Here is a 24,920-nt window from a genome sequence, read left to right as displayed (position 1 = left end):
TCAATGACATTGGATCCAGCTAACCTAATTTGAAGTTTAACTTTTCCATCTTCTTTGATATCTTCATACTTTGGAGCTGGAATGTTGAGTAGATATGTTTTGCCTTCGTCGGCATGTAATTTCTTAATTGCAGATGGGGTTTCTACTTCAGTTACATTGTCGTCTGGGAGATCTATCCATTTCTGATCTGCATAGAATCTATATTGGAAGCTTCCTGTCTTTGCCTCAAAGTGTTAATGTAACTTTAACTGGAATATATTCACCGGCCTTGAATGGTTGTGTATGATTTTCAGCAACAACAGTTGCCGCAGATAAATATGGAGACTTTCCAAGAGAATATGTAACATTACCGGTACCTAAGTTGGATTTATGATCGGCGTCGGTCTCAACAACAACAAGTAACTTTGTCTTATTATGATCCTTTGTAGCGTTAACTTTGAAAGTCCATTCTTTCTTGTTCCCGCTTGCTACGGCTGTTGCATTGAGAACATTTTGTGATATTGCGACGCTAGTGGCAGAGGCGTTGGAAGCTTCGCTTTCTGTTGCAAAGAGATAATATGTCTTTGTAATATTTAAGCCTGTTTCGAGTATGATTTTGGCTGTGTATGGATTGCCTGAAATTACTTCGTTGCCTTCGTTGTATTGAACACTCTCGATAACTGGTGTGGGACTGTGGAAGAATATGTAACATTACCGGTACCTAAGTTGGATTTATGATCGGCGTCGGTCTCAACAACAACAAGTAACTTTGTCTTATTATGATCCTTTGTAGCGTTAACTTTGAAAGTCCATTCTTTCTTGTTCCCGCTTGCTACGGCTGTTGCATTGAGAACATTTTGTGATATTGCGACGCTAGTGGCAGAGGCGTTGGAAGCTTCGCTTTCTGTTGCAAAGAGATAATATGTCTTTGTAATATTTAAGCCTGTTTCGAGTATGATTTTGGCTGTGTATGGATTGCCTGAAATTACTTCGTTGCCATCGTTGTATTGAACACTCTCGATAACTGGTGTGGGGACTGTGGAAGAATATGTAACATTACCGGTACCTAAGTTGGATTTATGATTGGCGTCGCTCAACAACAACAAGTAACTTTGTCTTATTATGATCCTCTGGAGCGTTAACTTTGAAAGTCCATTCTTTCTTGTTCCCGCTTGCTACGGCTGTTGCATTGAGAACATTTTGTGATATTGCGACGCTAGTGGCAGAGGCGTTGGAAGCTTCGCTTTCTGTTGCAAAGAGATAATATGTCTTTGTAATATTTAAGCCTGTTTCGAGTATGATTTTGGCTGTGTATGGATTGCCTGAAATTACTTCGTTGCCTTCGTTGTATTGAACACTCTCGATAACTGGTGTGGGGACTGTGGAAGAATATGTAACATTACCGGTACCTAAGTTGGATTTATGATTGGCGGCGAACTCAACAACAACAAGTAACTTTGTCTTATTATGATCCTCTGGAGCGTTAACTTTGAAAGTCCATTCTACTTGTTCGTATTTATATCCAGTGAAGATAGAATAGAAGTTTGGAGATGGTGTATAGAACTTTATACCTCGAACTGAAAAATCTTCTAACTTTGACAATAAGATATCCCAAGCATCTAACATCTTCCTTCCAACTTGTACAACTTTTATTTTCTTAAGTTTCTGTCTACATTCTTGTTCAGACACTATTGTTGCTCTTGGTTTGTTAAAGACAACATCCCATTCTTTCATGACATAACATTCTGGGGCAGAGTCAACATAAATGACTAAACGTTTCAAATTCTCGACTGCTTTGTTATAGTCTCGAAATGGACACATATTTCTGAATGCTTGGAAGTCATAAAAATCTGAAACATCTATTCTGTACATTTTTTTATAAAAATAAAAAAAAATATTTTTTTATTCTTGAGCTTGTTGTTCCATTTGTTCCAGCATTTGTTGTTCTTGAGCTATTTGTTGTTGAAGTTGTTCTTGTAATACAATACTTTCACCAGTTGCATCTTCCAATTCGAAACTTTCTGCCGTCATTGACAAATACATAGGACATAAAAGTTTTACAGGAACAAAGTTTGCGTCAACTAAGGTTAAGTTTATGTTTGCTAAAGTGTTTGAGTTTACTAAAGCTGAAAACTCTGCATTCGAATGAACAATAGGCAAACCAGCAGAGAAAGTATTGTTTATACGCATAAGTATCTTTTGGTCATAATAGTTTCTGTCGACATTCGAATAACACTTTGAACCTAAGTTTGAAACAATATATAAGATTGGTGTGCTTAAAGTCAATGGAACAGACATTCCTTGTATGACACCTTTTCCTGTTATAGGAAACTGTTGGTAGTAAAAACCAGATATAAGTTTTGTATTATAACTCATATCGTTTATAGTAAACTCAGTCGGACATCCAAACATAATGAAACCTGCTCTAGTTGCAGCACATGTTACACCCGTCCTTAAAGTATTAAATAAGTCAACAAAACCTGTTGGTGGTATATCTGAGTAAGTATCTTCAAAGGAGTATTTTTTACCATTCACAACAATAAAGTCTTCTGGTGTCAAAAGAGCAAAACAGGCTTTAGTCGTCATTGTGTTTAAGGTTAGTTTACAATATCGTCCTTGAGGACTTTGTAAGTTTGTTGTTATAGAATTATATGACTCAGGGTTTTTAGTCGTAATAGTATAAACCATTATGTCTTCTGCCATTTACTTAGCAAATAAATTTTAATGAAATGTTGTGGTCGTCAAATATTTTTATAACGTCTGGGAAACTATATTTTAAGTTCAACGTTTCACCTCCTTTCATAACGTATATCTTGTCAATGACATTATATGAAACACCACAGCAACTAATGTCGGGTTCTATTTCTTTGATGTTTATATCGTCTGCCTCTGTCAAAAGTTTCAATAGTTCTTTCAAAACTTCATGAGGTGCAATGACATATGAGTTCACTTTTACAGGGTTGTGTTCGACCAAGTTTAACATTATACTTAAAGCTTGACAAATCTTCTCCTGAGTTTTAAGTTTGTCTTTCAGTTGTTGGTAGTCGTTTCGAATATCTGCAACAGAACTTAAGTCTCTGCTAACTTCAGGATATGTTGGTTGTTCTTTTACAGGAACTATTGTTATACCATCTTCGTCTTCGTATGGTTTCCCCACTTCAACATCTCTGTCTTTGACATTGACAACAACACTTTGACTGTTTGTTTGAGTTGGTGAATTTAACTTCACATCTGCCACCGCCATTAAACCTTTTGAAACACTTACACTTCTATTTTTCGGAAATGACATTTTACTTAGAATAAAAAGATGGACGTATTCAGATATCTCTTCGAATTGAAGCAAAACAAAGTTTACACACACAAACAATACAAATACATTGACAGAATAGTTCTTTACACAAACAATGGAAAATGTTATAGAATAGCAGTCTTTGCTGAACCTAAATATTTTCATAAAGCAAAGAAAGTTGGTATAACTGAAATGGTGAAAGTTCTTGAAGCAGACAAAAATATAACTTCAAAACTTACAGATATTTCTAAAGGAAAGTTTATAATACAATATTATGTCAAAACTGGCGTACTGTCAATATTTGACGGAGAGAAGTCAGTTCAAGAACAACTTACTGACCTGCTGCCAAAATCTGCTCGATGGAAGCTGTCGTTATGCCAATCTGAGGAGCCCCAGCAGGTTTCATCGAACGAATTTTCAAAAGAGCATCTTCCGTGAAAAGTGCTATTGGTTTTGTAAACTTCTTTGCTTTCAATTCATCTGGACCGTCTCTGTCACCAGTATATTGTATTTGAACTGTACCAACAGTTGAAATACCACCCATAAAGTCTTCTGAGTCAGCAAATGGAATGCCAAGCCAAAAGTTTGAACGGTCTCCATTTGTATATTGAGTTTTTTGACCTCCTGTATGGGTCCATACTTTCACATATGGCATAATAGAACTTTGCATTTCAGGGTTAATGGTTGTTGTGAAGTTGTTGTTAAAGTTCATAGCATCTAATGTCAAGTTGTATGACCTCATATCCTCAACTGTAGAATATTCTTCTCTTGGATAATATTTGCCATCTATGTTTATATGATATTTAATACCAGGGTTGTAGAAACAAGAATAGTCATTTATAGTTCGTCTGAAAAGAACAAACATAGTATCTGCATGTTTCATTGCAGTTGTTAAGGCAATATCTGTTCTTGCACCTGGGTCAGCACTTTGGTTTCCAACTTCACCTGCAAAGTCTTTGACAGATATTTGGTGTATAGGGAACATAAGTGGAACTGCAATATATTTGGCAGCTAAAGCATTTGAAATATCTGGGTCCAACATATAGACTGCAAGTCTGCTTTCTATTCTCTTGCATTCAAATTTTTCGCATGTGAACTTAACTGGGTCCCAAGCATCTCCAGCAGCATTGAAATAATAGTTTACTTCAGTGTTGAGGTTTGAGAAACCAAAGTCTAAGTCAACTTTGTCTTTGCAAAATTCGGCGAATGACGTTTTATTTGTTCCCTTTACGTCTGTAAGAGTGAATGGGTCTTGTGTTGGTGCAATGACTAAGTTATTTTTGCTTGGAGTAAGTTCGATAGAAATTTTTCCTGCCCAGTTTGGCAAGTATCTTAAAAACCTGAAGATGAGGAAAGATGACAAAGGAACTCTAAGTTTCAGTTTTACTTTAGTGGCAGCAGTTCCATCTGAACCAGAAAGGTTAACATAAACTCCTGGAACGTTAGGGTCAAGTCTTCTTATTTTCTCAATAGTTGCATACTGGTCTGTTTGTTCTCTAGCTTGTGGTTGTACTGAGTTTCTTAAAGCGAACCATTCATAGTTTGCCCATGTTACTGTTTGAACTAAGTCAGAGTTAGAATATATCTTATATCCCATGAAAACTTCTGGAGCATATTGGTATCCGACATAGAAAATTCCATTGCAACCTTTCTTTTCAGACAACTTGGCAGAAGGTTTTATTTCAATGTCTTGTTCCACGTATAAGAAAGAGTTGTCAATAGAAATAATATGAAACCTGTCGCAAGCAATATCTACTGTTGTTGAAGAACCTTCTCCAAACTCACCTACGTTTCCATAAGAAACAGCAGTTGTATATTCGTAAGTTCCAGGAACTATTTCTGACCTTCTAATGGCATTGTCGCATTCGTTATACCATTCGGAAACATTTCCATTCATGGCATCCAAAACTGTTGGCGTTATATTCTGAGCGGCGTACATTTCATATGGGTAAAAATATAGAATAGTTGGATTTATATGTCATAATAGAACCCACTCGGACCAAGCTTTACTTTCTTCCTGACTGAGTTTTTAACTCTTCTTTTTCCTTCATTGCCACTACTTTCACTAGATGAAGTTACTTCTTCACTACTTTCACTTTGTTCTACTCTTCTCTTCTTCTTTGGTGTCGCTTTTGGTAACTTGCCCTCTGCTTCAAGTTGTTGCATCTTTGCCTCATGTTCACCTAGTATGTTGTAAATTTCCCATGTCCTTTTTGCCTTTGGGCTCTGGTCGCCCATCTCAGGTAACCTATATCCTAGAAAGATTTTGTCATAGTTTGTATTTGAGTCTTCGCGTATTGTTTGCATGACTCTTTCCTGAGTTTCCGGTTCAAGCTCTTCAAACAGAGCTTGTCCATATGGAATAAGCTCGTTTCCAAATATATGTTTTTGTAGCCATTCTGGTTTTCTTTCCATGTTACCAATAATATCTTTTGTGAATGGGAAAGCTTTTACCCAATGTTTCAGTCTTTCGTCATTTATTTCTGTAGTTGGTTTTATTTTGTCAAGGAACATGTTTTTCAATACTAACATTTCATTTGGTACTGTCCATTTGAGTTTTCTTAAATATTCATCCCTTCTCGGTTCATTGTCTGCAAAGTAAGTTTTTATGACATTTTGTAAACTTTCGTTTGCAAGGTCATGTACAATAGGTTCTCTTCCTTCTCTCTCCCTAACTGTCTTTCTAAACTCTTCACCAAATATACCATCTCTATGGTTCTGTGTAGTTCTTTGAGATAAATGTTTTAGAACGTCAGGTGTTATATTTCCATCAGCCATGTTCATTTCATACTGGTTCAAAATATCTGCATCTTTCATATCTTTCAATGGCATTAAAGCCGCGCTGAAAATACCAGCTATATCTGGTTCACCATTCACTTCCATTGCGTCTACAACTTCTTGGAATTGTGGTTGTAAGTTTATGAACCACCTATCCGGATTAGCTTTATGACCCCATCTCATTGTAGTTCCATAGTCTGCAGAAACAAAAGTAGGTTTGTTTCCATATTGGTTAGGTTCTGAATGAACTTTAAACAATGTTTCATTTCTATATGTTTTGTTGAAATTTAACCTTTTATTTTCACCGAGTTCAGCCAAAGATTGAACGTTATATGGTCGTAAGTAAAAAGGATTGTTGTATTTGCGTACATTATCTTTCAGTACTTCCATTCTATGCTGAATATTTTCATCTGATGTTGGAGTCTTTTGTATGTCGGCAAACATTTTTCGATATTCTTCTACTATGTCAGCCGAATTTTTTTTAGACTCTTGGAAAGATTCCATATTCACCTCATACTCTTGTTGAGGGTCAAGATTTTTCGGCTGTTCCAAATCTTCATCTAGTTCTGTGAGGTTAGTTTCCAAAGGAGGGACTTGTTCGTTTCCTTCAGGCTCTTCTAGCTGTTGTTGCTGAACTATTTCTTCCATGTCTGGTTGTATCTGAACTTCTTCCTGTTGAGTTTCTTGTACCTCATCTGCTGGCATTTCATATATTCCGAGACCGTTTTTAAAAAGTTCCCTATCTAAGTCATCCGGACTCATAAACCTTTCTTCTTTCGTTCCGTCTCTATTTTTTACGCGTTTCATGAAGAGAGTTGAATTGTCATTTAGCTCTGACACCAAATATCTCGGAGTAAATTCGTTCATGTCATTTGGATGATATGCTATTAAATCATATCCCTTAGCGAGCTTGTATTTTCCAGGTTTGAAATTATATCCCATTTGGTGCTGAACCATAAAGCTAAATAGGTTCGGGTCTGTATTTCCTTCCTTGAACTTTCTAATAGCTTCTTTATATCTGTCACTAAAGTCAAGAGTATCTGGGTAACCATATTCTTCCTTAAGCATTTTTAAGAAATCTTGGTTTCCTTGTTCTCTACTTCTTTTATGTCCTTGCTCTGTTTGTGGTTGTTGTGCTGGTTGTGGAGGTGGTTGTTGTGCAGGGTTTTGAACTGTTGGTTGCTGTGCTGGTTGTGGAGGTGGTTGTTGTGCAGGGTTTTGAACTGTTGGTTGCTGTGCTGGTTGTGGAGGTGGTTGTTGTGCTGGTTGTTGTTGTTGTTGTGGTGCTGGATTTTGAACTGTTGGTTGTTGTGTTGGTTTTGGTGCATGCCTGTGTCTGTGTCCATGTGACGATGTAAATGTTTTAGGTAGTCCTGGTGCAGGTGCTTCTCTTGGAGGGTTTGGTGGTATATAAGTTCCACTAGCTAGTATATAAGTTCCACCAGCTGGTATATAAGTTCCACCAGCTGGCACATATGTTCCATCTGCAGCATAATGTCCTACCTGACTTTTCGTTCTTAAGAAAGCATTTACTAGGTCTCTTTTGGTCTGTTGTAACTCTTTTTCTTGACTTTCCACAACAGCTGTTCTAACGGCGTCATGGGCACTTTGAACTGCCTGTCTCGTTGCTGCATCTGTTATTTTCGTCATATTTTGTGCTACTTCTTTTAACTCTTTGTCGAAACCTTCAGACTTCAGTTTCTTTCCAGATGAGAAGTCGTTCACTAGTTTCACCTTACTATGAAGAGCTTCGAAGGCGTTCTTAAAGTCAGCATTCGTTAAAGCTTCATTTGAACTGTCTTCATCCGCTTGTATTTTTGTCCTTATTGACCCTATAAGTTGGGCTGCTTTAGCGTTGGCTTGGGCGTCTAACCAGTCATTATTAGCTTTTATATATTCTGCGCTTTTCATTGCCTTTTGCATGGCTGCGTCGTTATTTTTACTTTCTTGTGCTAAGTTTTCATACTGTACGGTTTGGTTTTGCAACTGTAAAAGTTTTTCTGCCTTTACATTTGCTTCAACTTCTTTTTTATACTCATCGCTATCCATATATGTCTTCAGGGCTTTTTGTTTTATTTCTTCATCTTTCAGTACTTTATATTGAGTAGTATGGTTTTTCAAATTTATAACATCTTGTTCCATTTTTGCTACTTCTGCTGCTTTTTCTGACACTTTTTTCGCATATTCCTCTGTACTTAGTTCTTTCAGTTGTTCTTCTTTCTTCTTTTTCTCTACGTTTAACTCATTGAGTTTCTTTGTGTGTCTGTCATATTCTAGTTTCTTTTCGTTTTCACTTATTTGTTTCTGTATGTCTATGTTTGACTTTTTGACATCTGTTATTTGATTTTTGAGTGAACTCAAATTCATTTGACTTTGAGGGTTATAAGCTGTTCCGTCTGCAGCTCCACCATAGCCTGCCATTTTCGCTAAAAGTGCCGCTCTTAAACCTCCACTCTGTGCACCAATAACTCGGTTTAAAAGCATAGGGTTGCTTGACATTTGTTGCAACATAGTGGGGTCATTCAGCATTTGTTGTTGCAACTGTTGTTGTGGTGTCAGTTTTACTATTGGATGTTTCAATGCTCCCTTCCTCTTACGTATATTCTTACGTAGCTTACGTGGCATTTTAAGTGAAGTTAAAAAGCGGTTTTATACTAAACATCTTCGGGGCTAGAGGGCGCAACGCGCCTGGAAGCCCCACTACCTTTTTTTTTTCAAGTAGATGTGATTTGATTCTGTACAACTAAATATTAATATATTTAAAACATTGTAGAATTAAAATTTTTGACGATATCAATTTATAAAAAAAATGCAAGCGAATCCTTTTAATAAAGCTAAGATACGATTTGCTTCACTTTGTCCACCTAGTAAAGTGTTCAACACAGGGAGCATGGACTGGGAAGCATGTGGGCTACTTGCATTAGCCGGTAAAGGCACAATTTATCTCTATAAAACTACTAAAAATGATATTTCTTTCTTATGATCCATTGAAATTCTAAATTCTAACATAACTTGCCTTAAATTCCACTATGAGCTACCTTATCTTGCAATTTCAGACGATTGCGGAAGAGTTTTGTTATGGGATTGTGAATCAGGTCTTACACTCGGAATCACTCGTCAAGTATCTGAAGCTCAGTATGTATCGGAGCTTCAATGGTCCCGTAAAATCGTTTTAGGCTTTGCAGAACCAAATACAATTTATAGTATCGATTTTTGGCCGTATGAAGCTGAAGATCAAGCGAAAAACTCACGAATACTTTGGAAGATAGATGTTCCTGGTACATATACAAGGATGGCTGTTAATAGTTCAGATATATTCACTGCAATTCTATATTCTAATGGTCCATCCTTTACAATTATCACGTCAAAGAATGCCAAGCAGGCTCCAACATCTCAATCTCAATCCCATACTTTAGATAAATCAGAAAAAATCGTAGAAATTCAACATCATCCCCATATTAGTAATATTTTATTAATTATGCTTGAAGGAAAAATACTTACGTTTAACATAGCGACCAAATCTGGCCGAAATCTTGTAATCGATGAATCATCCCAATCATCTTTCCATAAACTGCTTCCTTCTTTAACAAATGACAACGAAATTACAGTTTATGGTCAAGACTCGTCACTCAGTATCTATATCTGTAACGAAGACTACATTTTTACAAAATCAGGAACAATAAAATTGAAAAGAGAGCTGTTTGACTTAAAATCGAAGTATTTACCACTATCCGCTGCATGTAACCGTGCACTTCCCGAGCGATACATCGCGTTCTCTCCATCAAATGGCTTAGTTATGTTTGCCATAAAAGATGATATACCTTACGTCATCGCGCAGTCTCAAATTATACCACAGATACCAACCTGTTACGATTTCTACGACGGAATCCTTGCTTTCGGCACTCCAACCGGAAAGATAATTTTCGCAGACGTTTCAGAAGGGAAATACACACAGAACTACCTTGCATCCAGCACATCCATTGAAAAGATCAAGTTCCTTACCAAAGATGTCCTTCTGTGGTACTCAAAAACCGAGTGTGGATCAATAAATCTTCCCAAGCGCCAAGTTATTCCAATCCACACTCGCCTTGGCCCTGCCACAGACCTAATATGTTCAGAGGAGCTCGGCGTTTTCGTCCACGGCAAATACGACCTTGGTATTTTTTATGATGTCAAACAAAAGCCGATGACTCTTCAAACATCCATCACCGCTGTTGCAGTCCAAGTATCCAGAATACCAGCAACATGTTTCCAAGGCGATACTCCCAATTTCGCCGTATTATTATCTACCGGAGAAATCCAAGTCTACACATACAAGAACGGCATAGCACAGATGCCTGTTCTGAGGCTGCGTAACTCACGGGAGAACTCCAGGACAACTTGTCTTGCTTGGAAAGGCGATTGCATCATAACTGCTGACACAGACGGCGTAATTATGTTTTACGACTTTGCTTTCGGTACATCGAAGCAAACATACTCTCCTTTCATCGACATAGACAGGATAGAGTTCGAGAGATCATCCAGCGGATTGTACGTACACGCGAGAGACGGAAAATTTGGTTTTTCACTTGAAAAAGTGGAAAGTTGTCCTTTTTCTGTTTCCTCATTCGCTGTAACAGGAAATGGACTCGTCCTCGTCTCCCCGCTCAATGACGAAGCCGTGAAATTCGTTATTGCAAGAGACTGGAGATCTGTAAAAAGAATCACTTCACCTGCCCTCTTAAAACCGCTAAAAACCGCCCAGCAACGGTTAGAGCTTATGGGTGAGCAATTATTAACGAATCCTACTACAGGAACATGGTCAGAAGCACTTCAAATAGCTGAGATAGCTAATGACCATGGATTTCCAACTGATTCCATTATTTGGAAGTGTGTTTCACGTAGTTTGGGAGGTCCGAGGTTGCAAGCACGGCATTCCATGTTTGGAGGGAAAGAAGAAGTTGTTTCCGCGTTGAGGATTCAATCTTCTCTGTTTTCTCCTGCAGATACTCCGATTTCTGCCATTTTCAACTTGTTGTTCAAGTTCAGAATGGGTGATAGAAGAGGAGCTGTCGAAGTTTTCAAGAGTCTCTCCAACAAAAGCGAGTTCACAATAGTGGCAAGCATTTGTTCGGCGTTGCTTCTCGGTTACGAAGATAAAATTTTGCCACAAAACGTGACAGAATTTTTGATAACAACCGCTGTTCCACTTTTTGCACAGCACAGATTTATAGAAGGCTGTATATTGATGCATTTAGCTGGCGCTAATCTTTCTGCCGCAAGATATCTTCAGGACAACGGAAGATGGGAAGATTCTGTCGAAGTCTGCAAATTGGAAGAGTTTTCGAATGAGTCGAAGAGTTTGTTGAGAAGAGCCGCCCACCACTTCTTGGATACTGGAAATGCAATGAACGCTTTGTTGCTGTTCATATCAATAAGAGATTTCCATCCTGCTTTGGCAATTTTGATGCAGATAAAATACAAAGCTCTCGCGTTTCATTTGATGATGTTCTTGGATAGGGCTGATGTAATTAAGCCGTACGACGAAGACACTTCGAGATACGCAACACAGTTTGCGGATTTGGATACTTTGAGACAGGATATAATTGTCAAATATGACAAAATAATTAAGAAATAATTTTATTTGTATATTTATTTTCTTTATTTATAAAAAAAAGTCGAAAAAAAATGAAATTGTTTATATCGCATTTTCAATGATCTTTCAAGCCAGTTGTCAGATAGAAAAAAATTACGCATTTAACAAAGTTAAAGGGGAAAAGCATCCTGAAATTACGAAACATTTTAAAAAAAAATAAAAAAAAAATAAAGTGGGAAAGTCTGGAAATGATATGCTATGTATTGTAATTTTCAAAACTCAGCTTTCTAATGGAGCTATCACTTGTTACGTAAACTATATATATCGAATCAAAAGTTTGCCATGTTGTAATTTGATTTACAAGACATGATTTAATTAAAAAATAAAGGGTTTAAAATATAAAATAAAATATTTATCAAAGAAAAAAAGTTAAACTAAAAAATATATCAAAATAAATATTATATTAATATAAAGAGGTAGCAGTTTGACCAGCTGGATCTGTGATAGAAACTGTAATTTTAACCGTTGAGTCTTCAGAAATCTTTGAAGGAGCTGCAATTTGGAAAATTGTTTTCACTTTAGGAGAATATAATTTTCTCTTAAAATATACAAAAATAGTAATATCAATACATGTGTATAATATATAGGGTGTCCAAAGGTGCGTTTAGCACAGCGCTCTATATGAGACTATTAAAGGAGATATATGCTGATTATAAATATATAATAAAAAATATGAATATATGTATATGATGAGTATGTTGTATTTTGGCGCCATGCCGGGATATAAAATGAATTTTGAGACAAGAGGCGGTTTCGCGGGAAATTTTGGCGGGATTTTTTTCATTTTTTTAATGAATCATAAAGAAAACATCCTCGCTCTTGCAAAAAATGCAAAGACTGTAAAAAAATCTACGAGACATTGGTAAAATGCTTCGGTATGGATGCTCCTAGCTATTCCACTGTAACGTATCATGTTAGGATGTATCACTTCATGAACAAAAAGGCGCCCATCATAAAAATTGACAAAAAATCGCCGGATCAAAGAAAAATCAAAGCAATTCTTCAAGCGCTAGATGAAGACCCAAGAGCATCACTTAGAAGGATAGAGGAGATGACAAAGATACCACGTACAACAGTCAGTTATTATCTGCACAATTATTTGAACTACAAACTAGCGTATACACGTTGGGTTCCGCACAACCTTAATTCAGTTCAAAAAAAATCTAGAGTCCAATCTTCGAAAGAGCTCCTCTCTATATTGGGTGCGTATCAATCCAAGAAGTTTCGCTTTTTAGTAACAGGGGACGAGTCTTGGTTTCAATATGCAACAGAAGCCAAAATCATATGGATCCCGAAGGATGAAAATGTTGTAAACGAAAACGATAAAAACGGTTTGACAGTAAAGTGACACTTTACATGGCAAAAAATAGAGCCTTACTTTTGAGATACTTGAGATTGAAACTGAATCTTATGAGGCGGTGATCTTGAATCACTACCTCATAAGGTTCAGTTTCATATAAAATTTGTTGCAATTTGTTATTCTTTTGCAATCATTTCTTATAAGATTTTACATCTTTTAGCGGAGAATGTTTGTTATCATGTATATATTATAAATATCTACACGATAACGAACATTCCTCGCTAAATTGCTGAGAAACTTTGAGGAAATGTCGAACAATTTCCTCAAAGTTTCTCAGATTTATATAGATCACTAGAGTCCCCTAGGCACTGATTCTGGTTCAGTACCTAGGAGGCTCTAGTTCTTTAACGAACTGATAAAATGTTTTTAAATTTTTGGATATTGCTACCTGTGAAGCACTGACTTCAAGTCAGTACCTCACAGGTAGCAATTACATTGAAAGATGGGAGAAACTTTGTCCGAATGTTAAACTATTCGGACAAAGTTTCTCCCATTTGTAGTGGAGATGGAAGGCTTTGAGGTATATTGTATTAATATATACCCCAAAGCCTTCCATCTCCACTTGAAAGTGTCCAAACTTTGGGTTAATAGTTTGCAATTAACCCAAAGTTTGGACACTTTCTAGAAGGAATTGGAGGGTAAGAGATATACATTCATATGGTATATCTCTTACCCTCCAATTCCTTCTTAAAATGGGAGAAACTTTGTCCGAATGTTAAACTATTCGGACAAAGTTTCTCCCATTTTAAGAAGGAATTGGAGGCTATGAGATACTGATGAAATGTCAGTAACTCATGGCTTCCAATTCCTTCCTAAAACTCATAAAAGTGGACATTACATGCATATAAAATTTGACATGTAAAGTCCACTTTTTGCGAGCGGGGATTTGACTCCGTCAAATCCCCTTTTTCGTTTACGAGAAAAATCCGCAAACATTCCCGAAGAAAAAAATTGACACACCAATGATGATGTTGTCGGTTTTTTGGGGCGTAAATGACATCATCGCAATTGATATTCTTCAAAAACCTAATACGATGAATGCTCAGTATCTAATTGACAATGTTCTTACTCAAATTATCAATTCTGATGAGTTTGAGAAATCCAAACAACAAAAACAAAAGTTTGCAATTCATTTTGATAATTCAAGAGTTCACAAAAGTCATAAGGTAATGAATTACTTGGTGGAAAACAATGTCAAAGTTGTTCCAAACCCAATTTATTCACCTGATATTGCACCCTCTGACTTTTATTTATTCGGCACGCTAAAAAAGAGAGCTGAAGGACGCGAATTCGCGAGTCCAGATGATCTTGAAAATTTTGTAAGAGAGCAATTTGAGCAATTTTCTCATGATGATTTAAAGCGTGTCTTTCAAGCCTGGATCGATCGCTGCGAACGCGTGATTGAATCCAATGGTGATTATATTTAAATAAACTTTATATATATGTAACTTGTTTATTTCTATTCGCAGTATTCAGGTTTGTGCTAAACACACCTTTGGACACCCTATACTTTAAAACCATCGTGACAAAATTCAAAAACGAAGAGTTCTTCTCTCCAAATTTTTTTCAAAATCAAAAAAATGAGATAAAAAAGTACGTTTGGAAAATTCATTTTTAGCATTTTAGGAATTTTCTCACTTTTCTTCCAAATTGACATCCTTAATTAAATTAAATTACACATTAACACCGGAGCCGGAATCATCTTGGATATCAGATGATGATTTATCTTTAGATGGTTTCCTGCAGAAAACGAAGTAGATGATGAGAATAATAAGGATAACAGCAAGAAGAACGCCAATAACAATACCAGCCTTCTGTCCACCAGTAAGTCCACTATTTTCAGGTGTTGGAGTTGGCTTGGAATCATCAGGGCTTGGTGCAACGTATTGTTGTTTCTGAAGTGAAACCTCTGTTTCAATGATATTGGATTGAGCTTGATCTTTGGATCCAGCTAACCTAATTTGAAGTTTAACTTTCCCATCTTCTTTGATATCTTCATACTTTGGAGCTGGAATGTTGAGTAGATATGTTTTGCCTTCGTCGGCATGTAATTTCTTAATTGCAGATGGGGTTTCTACTTCAGTTACATTGTCGTCTGGGAGATCTATCCATTTCTGATCTGCATAGAATCTATATTGGAAGTTTCCTGTCTTTGCCTCAAAGTGTTGTAATGTAACTTTAACTGGAATATATTCACCGGCCTTGAATGGTCCTGTATGATTTTCAGCAACAACAGTTGGCGCAGATAAATATGGAGACTTTCCAAGAGAATATGTAACATTGCCGGTACCTAACTCGGATGTATGATTGGCGGCGAACTCAACAACAACAAGTAACTTTGTCTTATTATGATCCTCTGGAGCGTTAACTTTGAAAGTCCATTCTGTCTTGTTCGTGCTTGCTACGGCTGTTGCAGTGCTAACATTTTGTGATGTTTTGACGCTAGTGACAGAGGCGCTGGAAGCTTGCTTTCTGTTGCAAAGAGATAATATGTCTTTGTAATTTTAAGCTTTTGAGTATGATTTTGGCTGAGTATAAATTGCCTGAAATTACTTCGTTGCCATCGTTGTAAAGAACTCTATCGATAACTGGTGTGGAGAGTGTGTCAGAATATGTAACATTGCCGGTACCTAACTCGGATGTATGATTGGCGGCGAACTCAACAACAACAAGTAACTTTGTCTTATTATGATCCTCTGGAGCGTTAACTTTGAAAGTCCATTCTGTCTTGTTCGTGCTTGCTACGGCTGTTGCAGTGCTAACATTTTGTGATGTTTTGACGCTAGTGACAGAGGCGCTGGAAGCTTGCTTTCTGTTGCAAAGAGATAATATGTCTTTGTAATATTTAAGCCTGTTTGAGTATGATTTTGGCTGTGTATATTGCCTGAAATTACTTCGTTGCCATCGTTGTAAAGAACTCTATCGATAACTGGTGTGGAGAGTGTGTCAGAATATGTAACATTGCCGGTACCTAAGTCGGATTATGATTGGCGGCGAACTCAACAACAACAAGTAACTTTGTCTTATTATGATCCTCTGGAGCGTTAACTTTGAAAGTCCATTCTGTCTTGTTCGCTTGCTACGGCTGTTGCAGTTAAACATTTTGTGATGTTTTGACGCTAGTGACAGAGGCGTGGAAGCTTGCTTTCTGTTGCAAAGAGATAATATGTCTTTGTAATATTTAAGCTGTTTCGAGTATGATTTTGGCTGTGTATATTGCCTGAAATTACTTCGTTGCCATCGTTGTAAAGAACACTCTCGATAACTGGTGTGGGGACTGTGGAAGAATATGTAACATTACCGGTACCTAAGTTGGATTTATGATTGGCGGCGAACTCAACAACAACAAGTAACTTTGTCTTATTATGATCCTCTGGAGCGTTAACTTTGAAAGTCCATTCTACTTGTTCGTATTTATATCCAGTGAAGATAGAATAGAAGTTTGGAGATGGTGTATAGAACTTTATACCTCGAACTGAAAAATCTTCTAACTTTGACAATAAGATATCCCAAGCATCTAACATCTTCCTTCCAACTTGTACAACTTTTATTTTCTTAAGTTTCTGTCTACATTCTTGTTCAGACACTATTGTTGCTCTTGGTTTGTTAAAGACAACATCCCATTCTTTCATGACATAACATTCTGGGGCAGAGTCAACATAAATGACTAAACGTTTCAAATTCTCGACTGCTTTGTTATAGTCTCGAAATGGACACATATTTCTGAATGCTTGGAAGTCATAAAAATCTGAAACATCTATTCTGTACATTTTTTTATAAAAATAAAAAAAAATATTTTTTTATTCTTGAGCTTGTTGTTCCATTTGTTCCATTTGTTGCATTTGTTGTTCTTGAGCTATTTGTTGTTGAAGTTGTTCTTGTAATACAATACTTTCACCAGTTGCATCTTCCAATTCGAAACTTTCTGCCGTCATTGACAAATACATAGGACATAAAAGTTTTACAGGAACAAAGTTTGCGTCAACTAAGGTTAAGTTTATGTTTGCTAAAGTGTTTGAGTTTACTAAAGCTGAAAACTCTGCATTCGAATGAACAATAGGCAAACCAGCAGAGAAAGTATTGTTTATACGCATAAGTATCTTTTGGTCATAATAGTTTCTGTCGACATTCGAATAACACTTTGAACCTAAGTTTGAAACAATATATAAGATTGGTGTGCTTAAAGTCAATGGAACAGACATTCCTTGTATGACACCTTTTCCTGTTATAGGAAACTGTTGGTAGTAAAAACCAGATATAAGTTTTGTATTATAACTCATATCGTTTATAGTAAACTCAGTCGGACATCCAAACATAATGAAACCTGCTCTAGTTGCAGCACATGTTACACCCGTCCTTAAAGTATTAAATAAGTCAACAAAACCTGTTGGTGGTATATCTGAGTAAGTATCTTCAAAGGAGTATTTTTTACCATTCACAACAATAAAGTCTTCTGGTGTCAAAAGAGCAAAACAGGCTTTAGTCGTCATTGTGTTTAAGGTTAGTTTACAATATCGTCCTTGAGGACTTTGTAAGTTTGTTGTTATAGAATTATATGACTCAGGGTTTTTAGTCGTAATAGTATAAACCATTATGTCTTCTGCCATTTACTTAGCAAATAAATTTTAATGAAATGTTGTGGTCGTCAAATATTTTTATAACGTCTGGGAAACTATATTTTAAGTTCAACGTTTCACCTCCTTTCATAACGTATATCTTGTCAATGACATTATATGAAACACCACAGCAACTAATGTCGGGTTCTATTTCTTTGATGTTTATATCGTCTGCCTCTGTCAAAAGTTTCAATAGTTCTTTCAAAACTTCATGAGGTGCAATGACATATGAGTTCACTTTTACAGGGTTGTGTTCGACCAAGTTTAACATTATACTTAAAGCTTGACAAATCTTCTCCTGAGTTTTAAGTTTGTCTTTCAGTTGTTGGTAGTCGTTTCGAATATCTGCAACAGAACTTAAGTCTCTGCTAACTTCAGGATATGTTGGTTGTTCTTTTACAGGAACTATTGTTATACCATCTTCGTCTTCGTATGGTTTCCCCACTTCAACATCTCTGTCTTTGACATTGACAACAACACTTTGACTGTTTGTTTGAGTTGGTGAATTTAACTTCACATCTGCCACCGCCATTAAACCTTTTGAAACACTTACACTTCTATTTTTCGGAAATGACATTTTACTTAGAATAAAAAGATGGACGTATTCAGATATCTCTTCGAATTGAAGCAAAACAAAGTTTACACACACAAACAATACAAATACATTGACAGAATAGTTCTTTACACAAACAATGGAAAATGTTATAGAATAGCAGTCTTTGCTGAACCTAAATATTTTCATAAAGCAAAGAAAGTTGGTATAACTGAAATGGTGAAAGTTCTTGAAGCAGACAAAAATATAACTTCAAAACTTACAGATATTTCTAAAGGAAAGTTTATAATACAATATTATGTCAAAACTGGCGTACTGTCAATATTTGACGGAGAGAAGTCAGTTCAAGAACAACTTACTGACCTGCTGCCAAAATCTGCTCGATGGAAGCTGTCGTTATGCCAATCTGAGGAGCCCCAGCAGGTTTCATCGAACGAATTTTCAAAAGAGCATCTTCCGTGAAAAGTGCTATTGGTTTTGTAAACTTCTTTGCTTTCAATTCATCTGGACCGTCTCTGTCACCAGTATATTGTATTTGAACTGTACCAACAGTTGAAATACCACCCATAAAGTCTTCTGAGTCAGCAAATGGAATGCCAAGCCAAAAGTTTGAACGGTCTCCATTTGTATATTGAGTTTTTTGACCTCCTGTATGGGTCCATACTTTCACATATGGCATAATAGAACTTTGCATTTCAGGGTTAATGGTTGTTGTGAAGTTGTTGTTAAAGTTCATAGCATCTAATGTCAAGTTGTATGACCTCATATCCTCAACTGTAGAATATTCTTCTCTTGGATAATATTTGCCATCTATGTTTATATGATATTTAATACCAGGGTTGTAGAAACAAGAATAGTCATTTATAGTTCGTCTGAAAAGAACAAACATAGTATCTGCATGTTTCATTGCAGTTGTTAAGGCAATATCTGTTCTTGCACCTGGGTCAGCACTTTGGTTTCCAACTTCACCTGCAAAGTCTTTGACAGATATTTGGTGTATAGGGAACATAAGTGGAACTGCAATATATTTGGCAGCTAAAGCATTTGAAATATCTGGGTCCAACATATAGACTGCAAGTCTGCTTTCTATTCTCTTGCATTCAAATTTTTCGCATGTGAACTTAACTGGGTCCCAAGCATCTCCAGCAGCATTGAAATAATAGTTTACTTCAGTGTTGAGGTTTGAGAAACCAAAGTCTAAGTCAACTTTGTCTTTGCAAAATTCGGCGAATGACGTTTTATTTGTTCCCTTTACGTCTGTAAGAGTGAATGGGTCTTGTGTTGGTGCAATGACTAAGTTATTTTTGCTTGGAGTAAGTTCGATAGAAATTTTTCCTGCCCAGTTTGGCAAGTATCTTAAAAACCTGAAGATGAGGAAAGATGACAAAGGAACTCTAAGTTTCAGTTTTACTTTAGTGGCAGCAGTTCCATCTGAACCAGAAAGGTTAACATAAACTCCTGGAACGTTAGGGTCAAGTCTTCTTATTTTCTCAATAGTTGCATACTGGTCTGTTTGTTCTCTAGCTTGTGGTTGTACTGAGTTTCTTAAAGCGAACCATTCATAGTTTGCCCATGTTACTGTTTGAACTAAGTCAGAGTTAGAATATATCTTATATCCCATGAAAACTTCTGGAGCATATTGGTATCCGACATAGAAAATTCCATTGCAACCTTTCTTTTCAGACAACTTGGCAGAAGGTTTTATTTCAATGTCTTGTTCCACGTATAAGAAAGAGTTGTCAATAGAAATAATATGAAACCTGTCGCAAGCAATATCTACTGTTGTTGAAGAACCTTCTCCAAACTCACCTACGTTTCCATAAGAAACAGCAGTTGTATATTCGTAAGTTCCAGGAACTATTTCTGACCTTCTAATGGCATTGTCGCATTCGTTATACCATTCGGAAACATTTCCATTCATGGCATCCAAAACTGTTGGCGTTATATTCTGAGCGGCGTACATTTCATATGGGTAAAAATATAGAATAGTTGGATTTATATGTCATAATAGAACCCACTCGGACCAAGCTTTACTTTCTTCCTGACTGAGTTTTTAACTCTTCTTTTTCCTTCATTGCCACTACTTTCACTAGATGAAGTTACTTCTTCACTACTTTCACTTTGTTCTACTCTTCTCTTCTTCTTTGGTGTCGCTTTTGGTAACTTGCCCTCTGCTTCAAGTTGTTGCATCTTTGCCTCATGTTCACCTAGTATGTTGTAAATTTCCCATGTCCTTTTTGCCTTTGGGCTCTGGTCGCCCATCTCAGGTAACCTATATCCTAGAAAGATTTTGTCATAGTTTGTATTTGAGTCTTCGCGTATTGTTTGCATGACTCTTTCCTGAGTTTCCGGTTCAAGCTCTTCAAACAGAGCTTGTCCATATGGAATAAGCTCGTTTCCAAATATATGTTTTTGTAGCCATTCTGGTTTTCTTTCCATGTTACCAATAATATCTTTTGTGAATGGGAAAGCTTTTACCCAATGTTTCAGTCTTTCGTCATTTATTTCTGTAGTTGGTTTTATTTTGTCAAGGAACATGTTTTTCAATACTAACATTTCATTTGGTACTGTCCATTTGAGTTTTCTTAAATATTCATCCCTTCTCGGTTCATTGTCTGCAAAGTAAGTTTTTATGACATTTTGTAAACTTTCGTTTGCAAGGTCATGTACAATAGGTTCTCTTCCTTCTCTCTCCCTAACTGTCTTTCTAAACTCTTCACCAAATATACCATCTCTATGGTTCTGTGTAGTTCTTTGAGATAAATGTTTTAGAACGTCAGGTGTTATATTTCCATCAGCCATGTTCATTTCATACTGGTTCAAAATATCTGCATCTTTCATATCTTTCAATGGCATTAAAGCCGCGCTGAAAATACCAGCTATATCTGGTTCACCATTCACTTCCATTGCGTCTACAACTTCTTGGAATTGTGGTTGTAAGTTTATGAACCACCTATCCGGATTAGCTTTATGACCCCATCTCATTGTAGTTCCATAGTCTGCAGAAACAAAAGTAGGTTTGTTTCCATATTGGTTAGGTTCTGAATGAACTTTAAACAATGTTTCATTTCTATATGTTTTGTTGAAATTTAACCTTTTATTTTCACCGAGTTCAGCCAAAGATTGAACGTTATATGGTCGTAAGTAAAAAGGATTGTTGTATTTGCGTACATTATCTTTCAGTACTTCCATTCTATGCTGAATATTTTCATCTGATGTTGGAGTCTTTTGTATGTCGGCAAACATTTTTCGATATTCTTCTACTATGTCAGCCGAATTTTTTTTAGACTCTTGGAAAGATTCCATATTCACCTCATACTCTTGTTGAGGGTCAAGATTTTTCGGCTGTTCCAAATCTTCATCTAGTTCTGTGAGGTTAGTTTCCAAAGGAGGGACTTGTTCGTTTCCTTCAGGCTCTTCTAGCTGTTGTTGCTGAACTATTTCTTCCATGTCTGGTTGTATCTGAACTTCTTCCTGTTGAGTTTCTTGTACCTCATCTGCTGGCATTTCATATATTCCGAGACCGTTTTTAAAAAGTTCCCTATCTAAGTCATCCGGACTCATAAACCTTTCTTCTTTCGTTCCGTCTCTATTTTTTACGCGTTTCATGAAGAGAGTTGAATTGTCATTTAGCTCTGACACCAAATATCTCGGAGTAAATTCGTTCATGTCATTTGGATGATATGCTATTAAATCATATCCCTTAGCGAGCTTGTATTTTCCAGGTTTGAAATTATATCCCATTTGGTGCTGAACCATAAAGCTAAATAGGTTCGGGTCTGTATTTCCTTCCTTGAACTTTCTAATAGCTTCTTTATATCTGTCACTAAAGTCAAGAGTATCTGGGTAACCATATTCTTCCTTAAGCATTTTTAAGAAATCTTGGTTTCCTTGTTCTCTACTTCTTTTATGTCCTTGCTCTGTTTGTGGTTGTTGTGCTGGTTGTGGAGGTGGTTGTTGTGCAGGGTTTTGAACTGTTGGTTGCTGTGCTGGTTGTGGAGGTGGTTGTTGTGCAGGGTTTTGAACTGTTGGTTGCTGTGCTGGTTGTGGAGGTGGTTGTTGTGCTGGTTGTTGTTGTTGTTGTGGTGCTGGATTTTGAACTGTTGGTTGTTGTGTTGGTTTTGGTGCATGCCTGTGTCTGTGTCCATGTGACGATGTAAATGTTTTAGGTAGTCCTGGTGCAGGTGCTTCTCTTGGAGGGTTTGGTGGTATATAAGTTCCACTAGCTAGTATATAAGTTCCACCAGCTGGTATATAAGTTCCACCAGCTGGCACATATGTTCCATCTGCAGCATAATGTCCTACCTGACTTTTCGTTCTTAAGAAAGCATTTACTAGGTCTCTTTTGGTCTGTTGTAACTCTTTTTCTTGACTTTCCACAACAGCTGTTCTAACGGCGTCATGGGCACTTTGAACTGCCTGTCTCGTTGCTGCATCTGTTATTTTCGTCATATTTTGTGCTACTTCTTTTAACTCTTTGTCGAAACCTTCAGACTTCAGTTTCTTTCCAGATGAGAAGTCGTTCACTAGTTTCACCTTACTATGAAGAGCTTCGAAGGCGTTCTTAAAGTCAGCATTCGTTAAAGCTTCATTTGAACTGTCTTCATCCGCTTGTATTTTTGTCCTTATTGACCCTATAAGTTGGGCTGCTTTAGCGTTGGCTTGGGCGTCTAACCAGTCATTATTAGCTTTTATATATTCTGCGCTTTTCATTGCCTTTTGCATGGCTGCGTCGTTATTTTTACTTTCTTGTGCTAAGTTTTCATACTGTACGGTTTGGTTTTGCAACTGTAAAAGTTTTTCTGCCTTTACATTTGCTTCAACTTCTTTTTTATACTCATCGCTATCCATATATGTCTTCAGGGCTTTTTGTTTTATTTCTTCATCTTTCAGTACTTTATATTGAGTAGTATGGTTTTTCAAATTTATAACATCTTGTTCCATTTTTGCTACTTCTGCTGCTTTTTCTGACACTTTTTTCGCATATTCCTCTGTACTTAGTTCTTTCAGTTGTTCTTCTTTCTTCTTTTTCTCTACGTTTAACTCATTGAGTTTCTTTGTGTGTCTGTCATATTCTAGTTTCTTTTCGTTTTCACTTATTTGTTTCTGTATGTCTATGTTTGACTTTTTGACATCTGTTATTTGATTTTTGAGTGAACTCAAATTCATTTGACTTTGAGGGTTATAAGCTGTTCCGTCTGCAGCTCCACCATAGCCTGCCATTTTCGCTAAAAGTGCCGCTCTTAAACCTCCACTCTGTGCACCAATAACTCGGTTTAAAAGCATAGGGTTGCTTGACATTTGTTGCAACATAGTGGGGTCATTCAGCATTTGTTGTTGCAACTGTTGTTGTGGTGTCAGTTTTACTATTGGATGTTTCAATGCTCCCTTCCTCTTACGTATATTCTTACGTAGCTTACGTGGCATTTTAAGTGAAGTTAAAAAGCGGTTTTATACTAAACATCTTCGGGGCTAGAGGGCGCAACGCGCCTGGAAGCCCCACTACCTTTTTTTTTTCAAGTAGATGTGATTTGATTCTGTACAACTAAATATTAATATATTTAAAACATTGTAGAATTAAAATTTTTGACGATATCAATTTATAAAAAAATGCAAGCGAATCCTTTTAATAAAGCTAAGATACGATTTGCTTCACTTTGTCCACCTAGTAAAGTGTTCAACACAGGGAGCATGGACTGGGAAGCATGTGGGCTACTTGCATTAGCCGGTAAAGGCACAATTTATCTCTATAAAACTACTAAAAATGATATTTCTTTCTTATGATCCATTGAAATTCTAAATTCTAACATAACTTGCCTTAAATTCCACTATGAGCTACCTTATCTTGCAATTTCAGACGATTGCGGAAGAGTTTTGTTATGGGATTGTGAATCAGGTCTTACACTCGGAATCACTCGTCAAGTATCTGAAGCTCAGTATGTATCGGAGCTTCAATGGTCCCGTAAAATCGTTTTAGGCTTTGCAGAACCAAATACAATTTATAGTATCGATTTTTGGCCGTATGAAGCTGAAGATCAAGCGAAAAACTCACGAATACTTTGGAAGATAGATGTTCCTGGTACATATACAAGGATGGCTGTTAATAGTTCAGATATATTCACTGCAATTCTATATTCTAATGGTCCATCCTTTACAATTATCACGTCAAAGAATGCCAAGCAGGCTCCAACATCTCAATCTCAATCCCATACTTTAGATAAATCAGAAAAAATCGTAGAAATTCAACATCATCCCCATATTAGTAATATTTTATTAATTATGCTTGAAGGAAAAATACTTACGTTTAACATAGCGACCAAATCTGGCCGAAATCTTGTAATCGATGAATCATCCCAATCATCTTTCCATAAACTGCTTCCTTCTTTAACAAATGACAACGAAATTACAGTTTATGGTCAAGACTCGTCACTCAGTATCTATATCTGTAACGAAGACTACATTTTTACAAAATCAGGAACAATAAAATTGAAAAGAGAGCTGTTTGACTTAAAATCGAAGTATTTACCACTATCCGCTGCATGTAACCGTGCACTTCCCGAGCGATACATCGCGTTCTCTCCATCAAATGGCTTAGTTATGTTTGCCATAAAAGATGATATACCTTACGTCATCGCGCAGTCTCAAATTATACCACAGATACCAACCTGTTACGATTTCTACGACGGAATCCTTGCTTTCGGCACTCCAAC

The 24,920-nt window shown here is 36.7% G+C and overlaps 13 protein-coding genes and 1 pseudogene across 14 annotated transcripts in view, besides 6 other annotated features; 3 read left to right on the top strand and 11 right to left on the bottom strand.

The window, feature by feature from the left end:
• Window positions 1–1,475: 1,475 nt before the first annotated feature.
• Window positions 1,476–6,286: a mobile genetic element.
• Window positions 2,687–3,223, bottom strand: TVAGG3_0297500 (protein of unknown function, DUF4106 family; the record flags this gene model as incomplete). Its single annotated transcript, XM_051229395.1, has 1 exon — window positions 2,687–3,223. One exon carries the CDS (start codon window positions 3,221–3,223, stop codon window positions 2,687–2,689), a length of 537 nt encoding a protein of 178 aa, XP_051099125.1.
• On the bottom strand, window positions 4,015–4,865 carry TVAGG3_0297490 (protein of unknown function, DUF4106 family; the record flags this gene model as incomplete). Its single annotated transcript, XM_051229394.1, has 1 exon — window positions 4,015–4,865. A coding segment is annotated over one exon (851 nt), but the record flags the coding sequence as incomplete, so codon positions are not given.
• TVAGG3_0297480 (protein of unknown function, DUF4106 family) lies at window positions 5,240–5,665 on the bottom strand (the record flags this gene model as incomplete). Its single annotated transcript, XM_051229393.1, has 1 exon — window positions 5,240–5,665. A coding segment is annotated over one exon (426 nt), but the record flags the coding sequence as incomplete, so codon positions are not given.
• Window positions 6,287–7,151: 865 nt separating the features above from the next.
• Window positions 7,152–8,188, bottom strand: TVAGG3_0297460 (protein of unknown function, DUF4106 family; the record flags this gene model as incomplete). Its single annotated transcript, XM_051229392.1, has 1 exon — window positions 7,152–8,188. A coding segment is annotated over one exon (1,037 nt), but the record flags the coding sequence as incomplete, so codon positions are not given.
• Window positions 8,189–10,805: 2,617 nt separating this feature from the next.
• Window positions 10,806–11,663, top strand: TVAGG3_0297450 (WD repeat-containing protein 11 family; the record flags this gene model as incomplete). Its single annotated transcript, XM_051229391.1, has 1 exon — window positions 10,806–11,663. One exon carries the CDS (start codon window positions 10,806–10,808, stop codon window positions 11,661–11,663), a length of 858 nt encoding a protein of 285 aa, XP_051099121.1.
• A 602-nt stretch (window positions 11,664–12,265) lies between these two features.
• Window positions 12,266–12,293: a terminal%2Cinverted (terminal inverted repeat of Mariner transposon ID:TVAGG3_0297410).
• Window positions 12,266–14,548: a mobile genetic element.
• Window positions 12,362–14,468, top strand: TVAGG3_0297420 (annotated as a pseudogene). Its single transcript has one exon. A coding segment is annotated over exon 1 (2,107 nt).
• Window positions 13,824–13,967: a mobile genetic element.
• Window positions 14,521–14,548: a terminal%2Cinverted (terminal inverted repeat of Mariner transposon ID:TVAGG3_0297410).
• A 166-nt stretch (window positions 14,549–14,714) lies between these two features.
• TVAGG3_0297400 (glycoprotein 38 family) lies at window positions 14,715–15,253 on the bottom strand (the record flags this gene model as incomplete). Its single annotated transcript, XM_051229390.1, has 1 exon — window positions 14,715–15,251. A coding segment is annotated over one exon (537 nt), but the record flags the coding sequence as incomplete, so codon positions are not given.
• A 1,182-nt stretch (window positions 15,254–16,435) lies between these two features.
• Window positions 16,436–21,252: a mobile genetic element.
• Window positions 16,842–17,243, bottom strand: TVAGG3_0297390 (uncharacterized protein; the record flags this gene model as incomplete). Its single annotated transcript, XM_051229389.1, has 1 exon — window positions 16,842–17,243. The coding sequence occupies one exon, from the start codon at window positions 17,241–17,243 to the stop codon at window positions 16,842–16,844; it is 402 nt and encodes a 133-aa protein (XP_051099119.1).
• On the bottom strand, window positions 17,963–18,189 carry TVAGG3_0297380 (protein of unknown function, DUF4106 family; the record flags this gene model as incomplete). Its single annotated transcript, XM_051229388.1, has 1 exon — window positions 17,963–18,189. A coding segment is annotated over one exon (227 nt), but the record flags the coding sequence as incomplete, so codon positions are not given.
• Window positions 18,826–20,173, bottom strand: TVAGG3_0297370 (protein of unknown function, DUF4106 family; the record flags this gene model as incomplete). The annotated part of the gene is made up of 1 exon (XM_051229387.1): window positions 18,826–20,173. A coding segment is annotated over one exon (1,348 nt), but the record flags the coding sequence as incomplete, so codon positions are not given.
• Window positions 21,253–21,591: 339 nt separating the features above from the next.
• Window positions 21,592–22,080, bottom strand: TVAGG3_0297350 (protein of unknown function, DUF4106 family; the record flags this gene model as incomplete). The annotated part of the gene is made up of 1 exon (XM_051229386.1): window positions 21,592–22,080. A coding segment is annotated over one exon (489 nt), but the record flags the coding sequence as incomplete, so codon positions are not given.
• Window positions 22,081–22,082: 2 nt separating this feature from the next.
• TVAGG3_0297340 (uncharacterized protein) lies at window positions 22,083–22,358 on the bottom strand (the record flags this gene model as incomplete). The annotated part of the gene is made up of 1 exon (XM_051229385.1): window positions 22,083–22,358. The coding sequence occupies one exon, from the start codon at window positions 22,356–22,358 to the stop codon at window positions 22,083–22,085; it is 276 nt and encodes a 91-aa protein (XP_051099115.1).
• A 521-nt stretch (window positions 22,359–22,879) lies between these two features.
• TVAGG3_0297330 (protein of unknown function, DUF4106 family) lies at window positions 22,880–23,637 on the bottom strand (the record flags this gene model as incomplete). The annotated part of the gene is made up of 1 exon (XM_051229384.1): window positions 22,880–23,637. A coding segment is annotated over one exon (758 nt), but the record flags the coding sequence as incomplete, so codon positions are not given.
• A 447-nt stretch (window positions 23,638–24,084) lies between these two features.
• Window positions 24,085–24,920, top strand: part of TVAGG3_0297320 (WD repeat-containing protein 11 family) — a gene marked incomplete at both ends in the record, with an annotated part of 945 nt that continues 109 nt past the window's right edge. Inside the window, one exon of the mRNA XM_051229383.1 lies at window positions 24,085–24,920. This exon is cut by the window's right edge and continues 109 nt beyond it. Within this exon, the coding sequence (XP_051099113.1) occupies window positions 24,085–24,920 (836 nt within the window).

This window comes from Trichomonas vaginalis, chromosome V (assembly GCF_026262505.1).
Source record: "Trichomonas vaginalis G3 chromosome V, whole genome shotgun sequence".
Lineage (NCBI taxonomy): Eukaryota > Parabasalia > Trichomonadida > Trichomonadidae > Trichomonas > Trichomonas vaginalis.
Note: the sequence above shows the minus strand (reverse complement) of the source record. Positions and strands in the feature narration are given on the sequence as shown.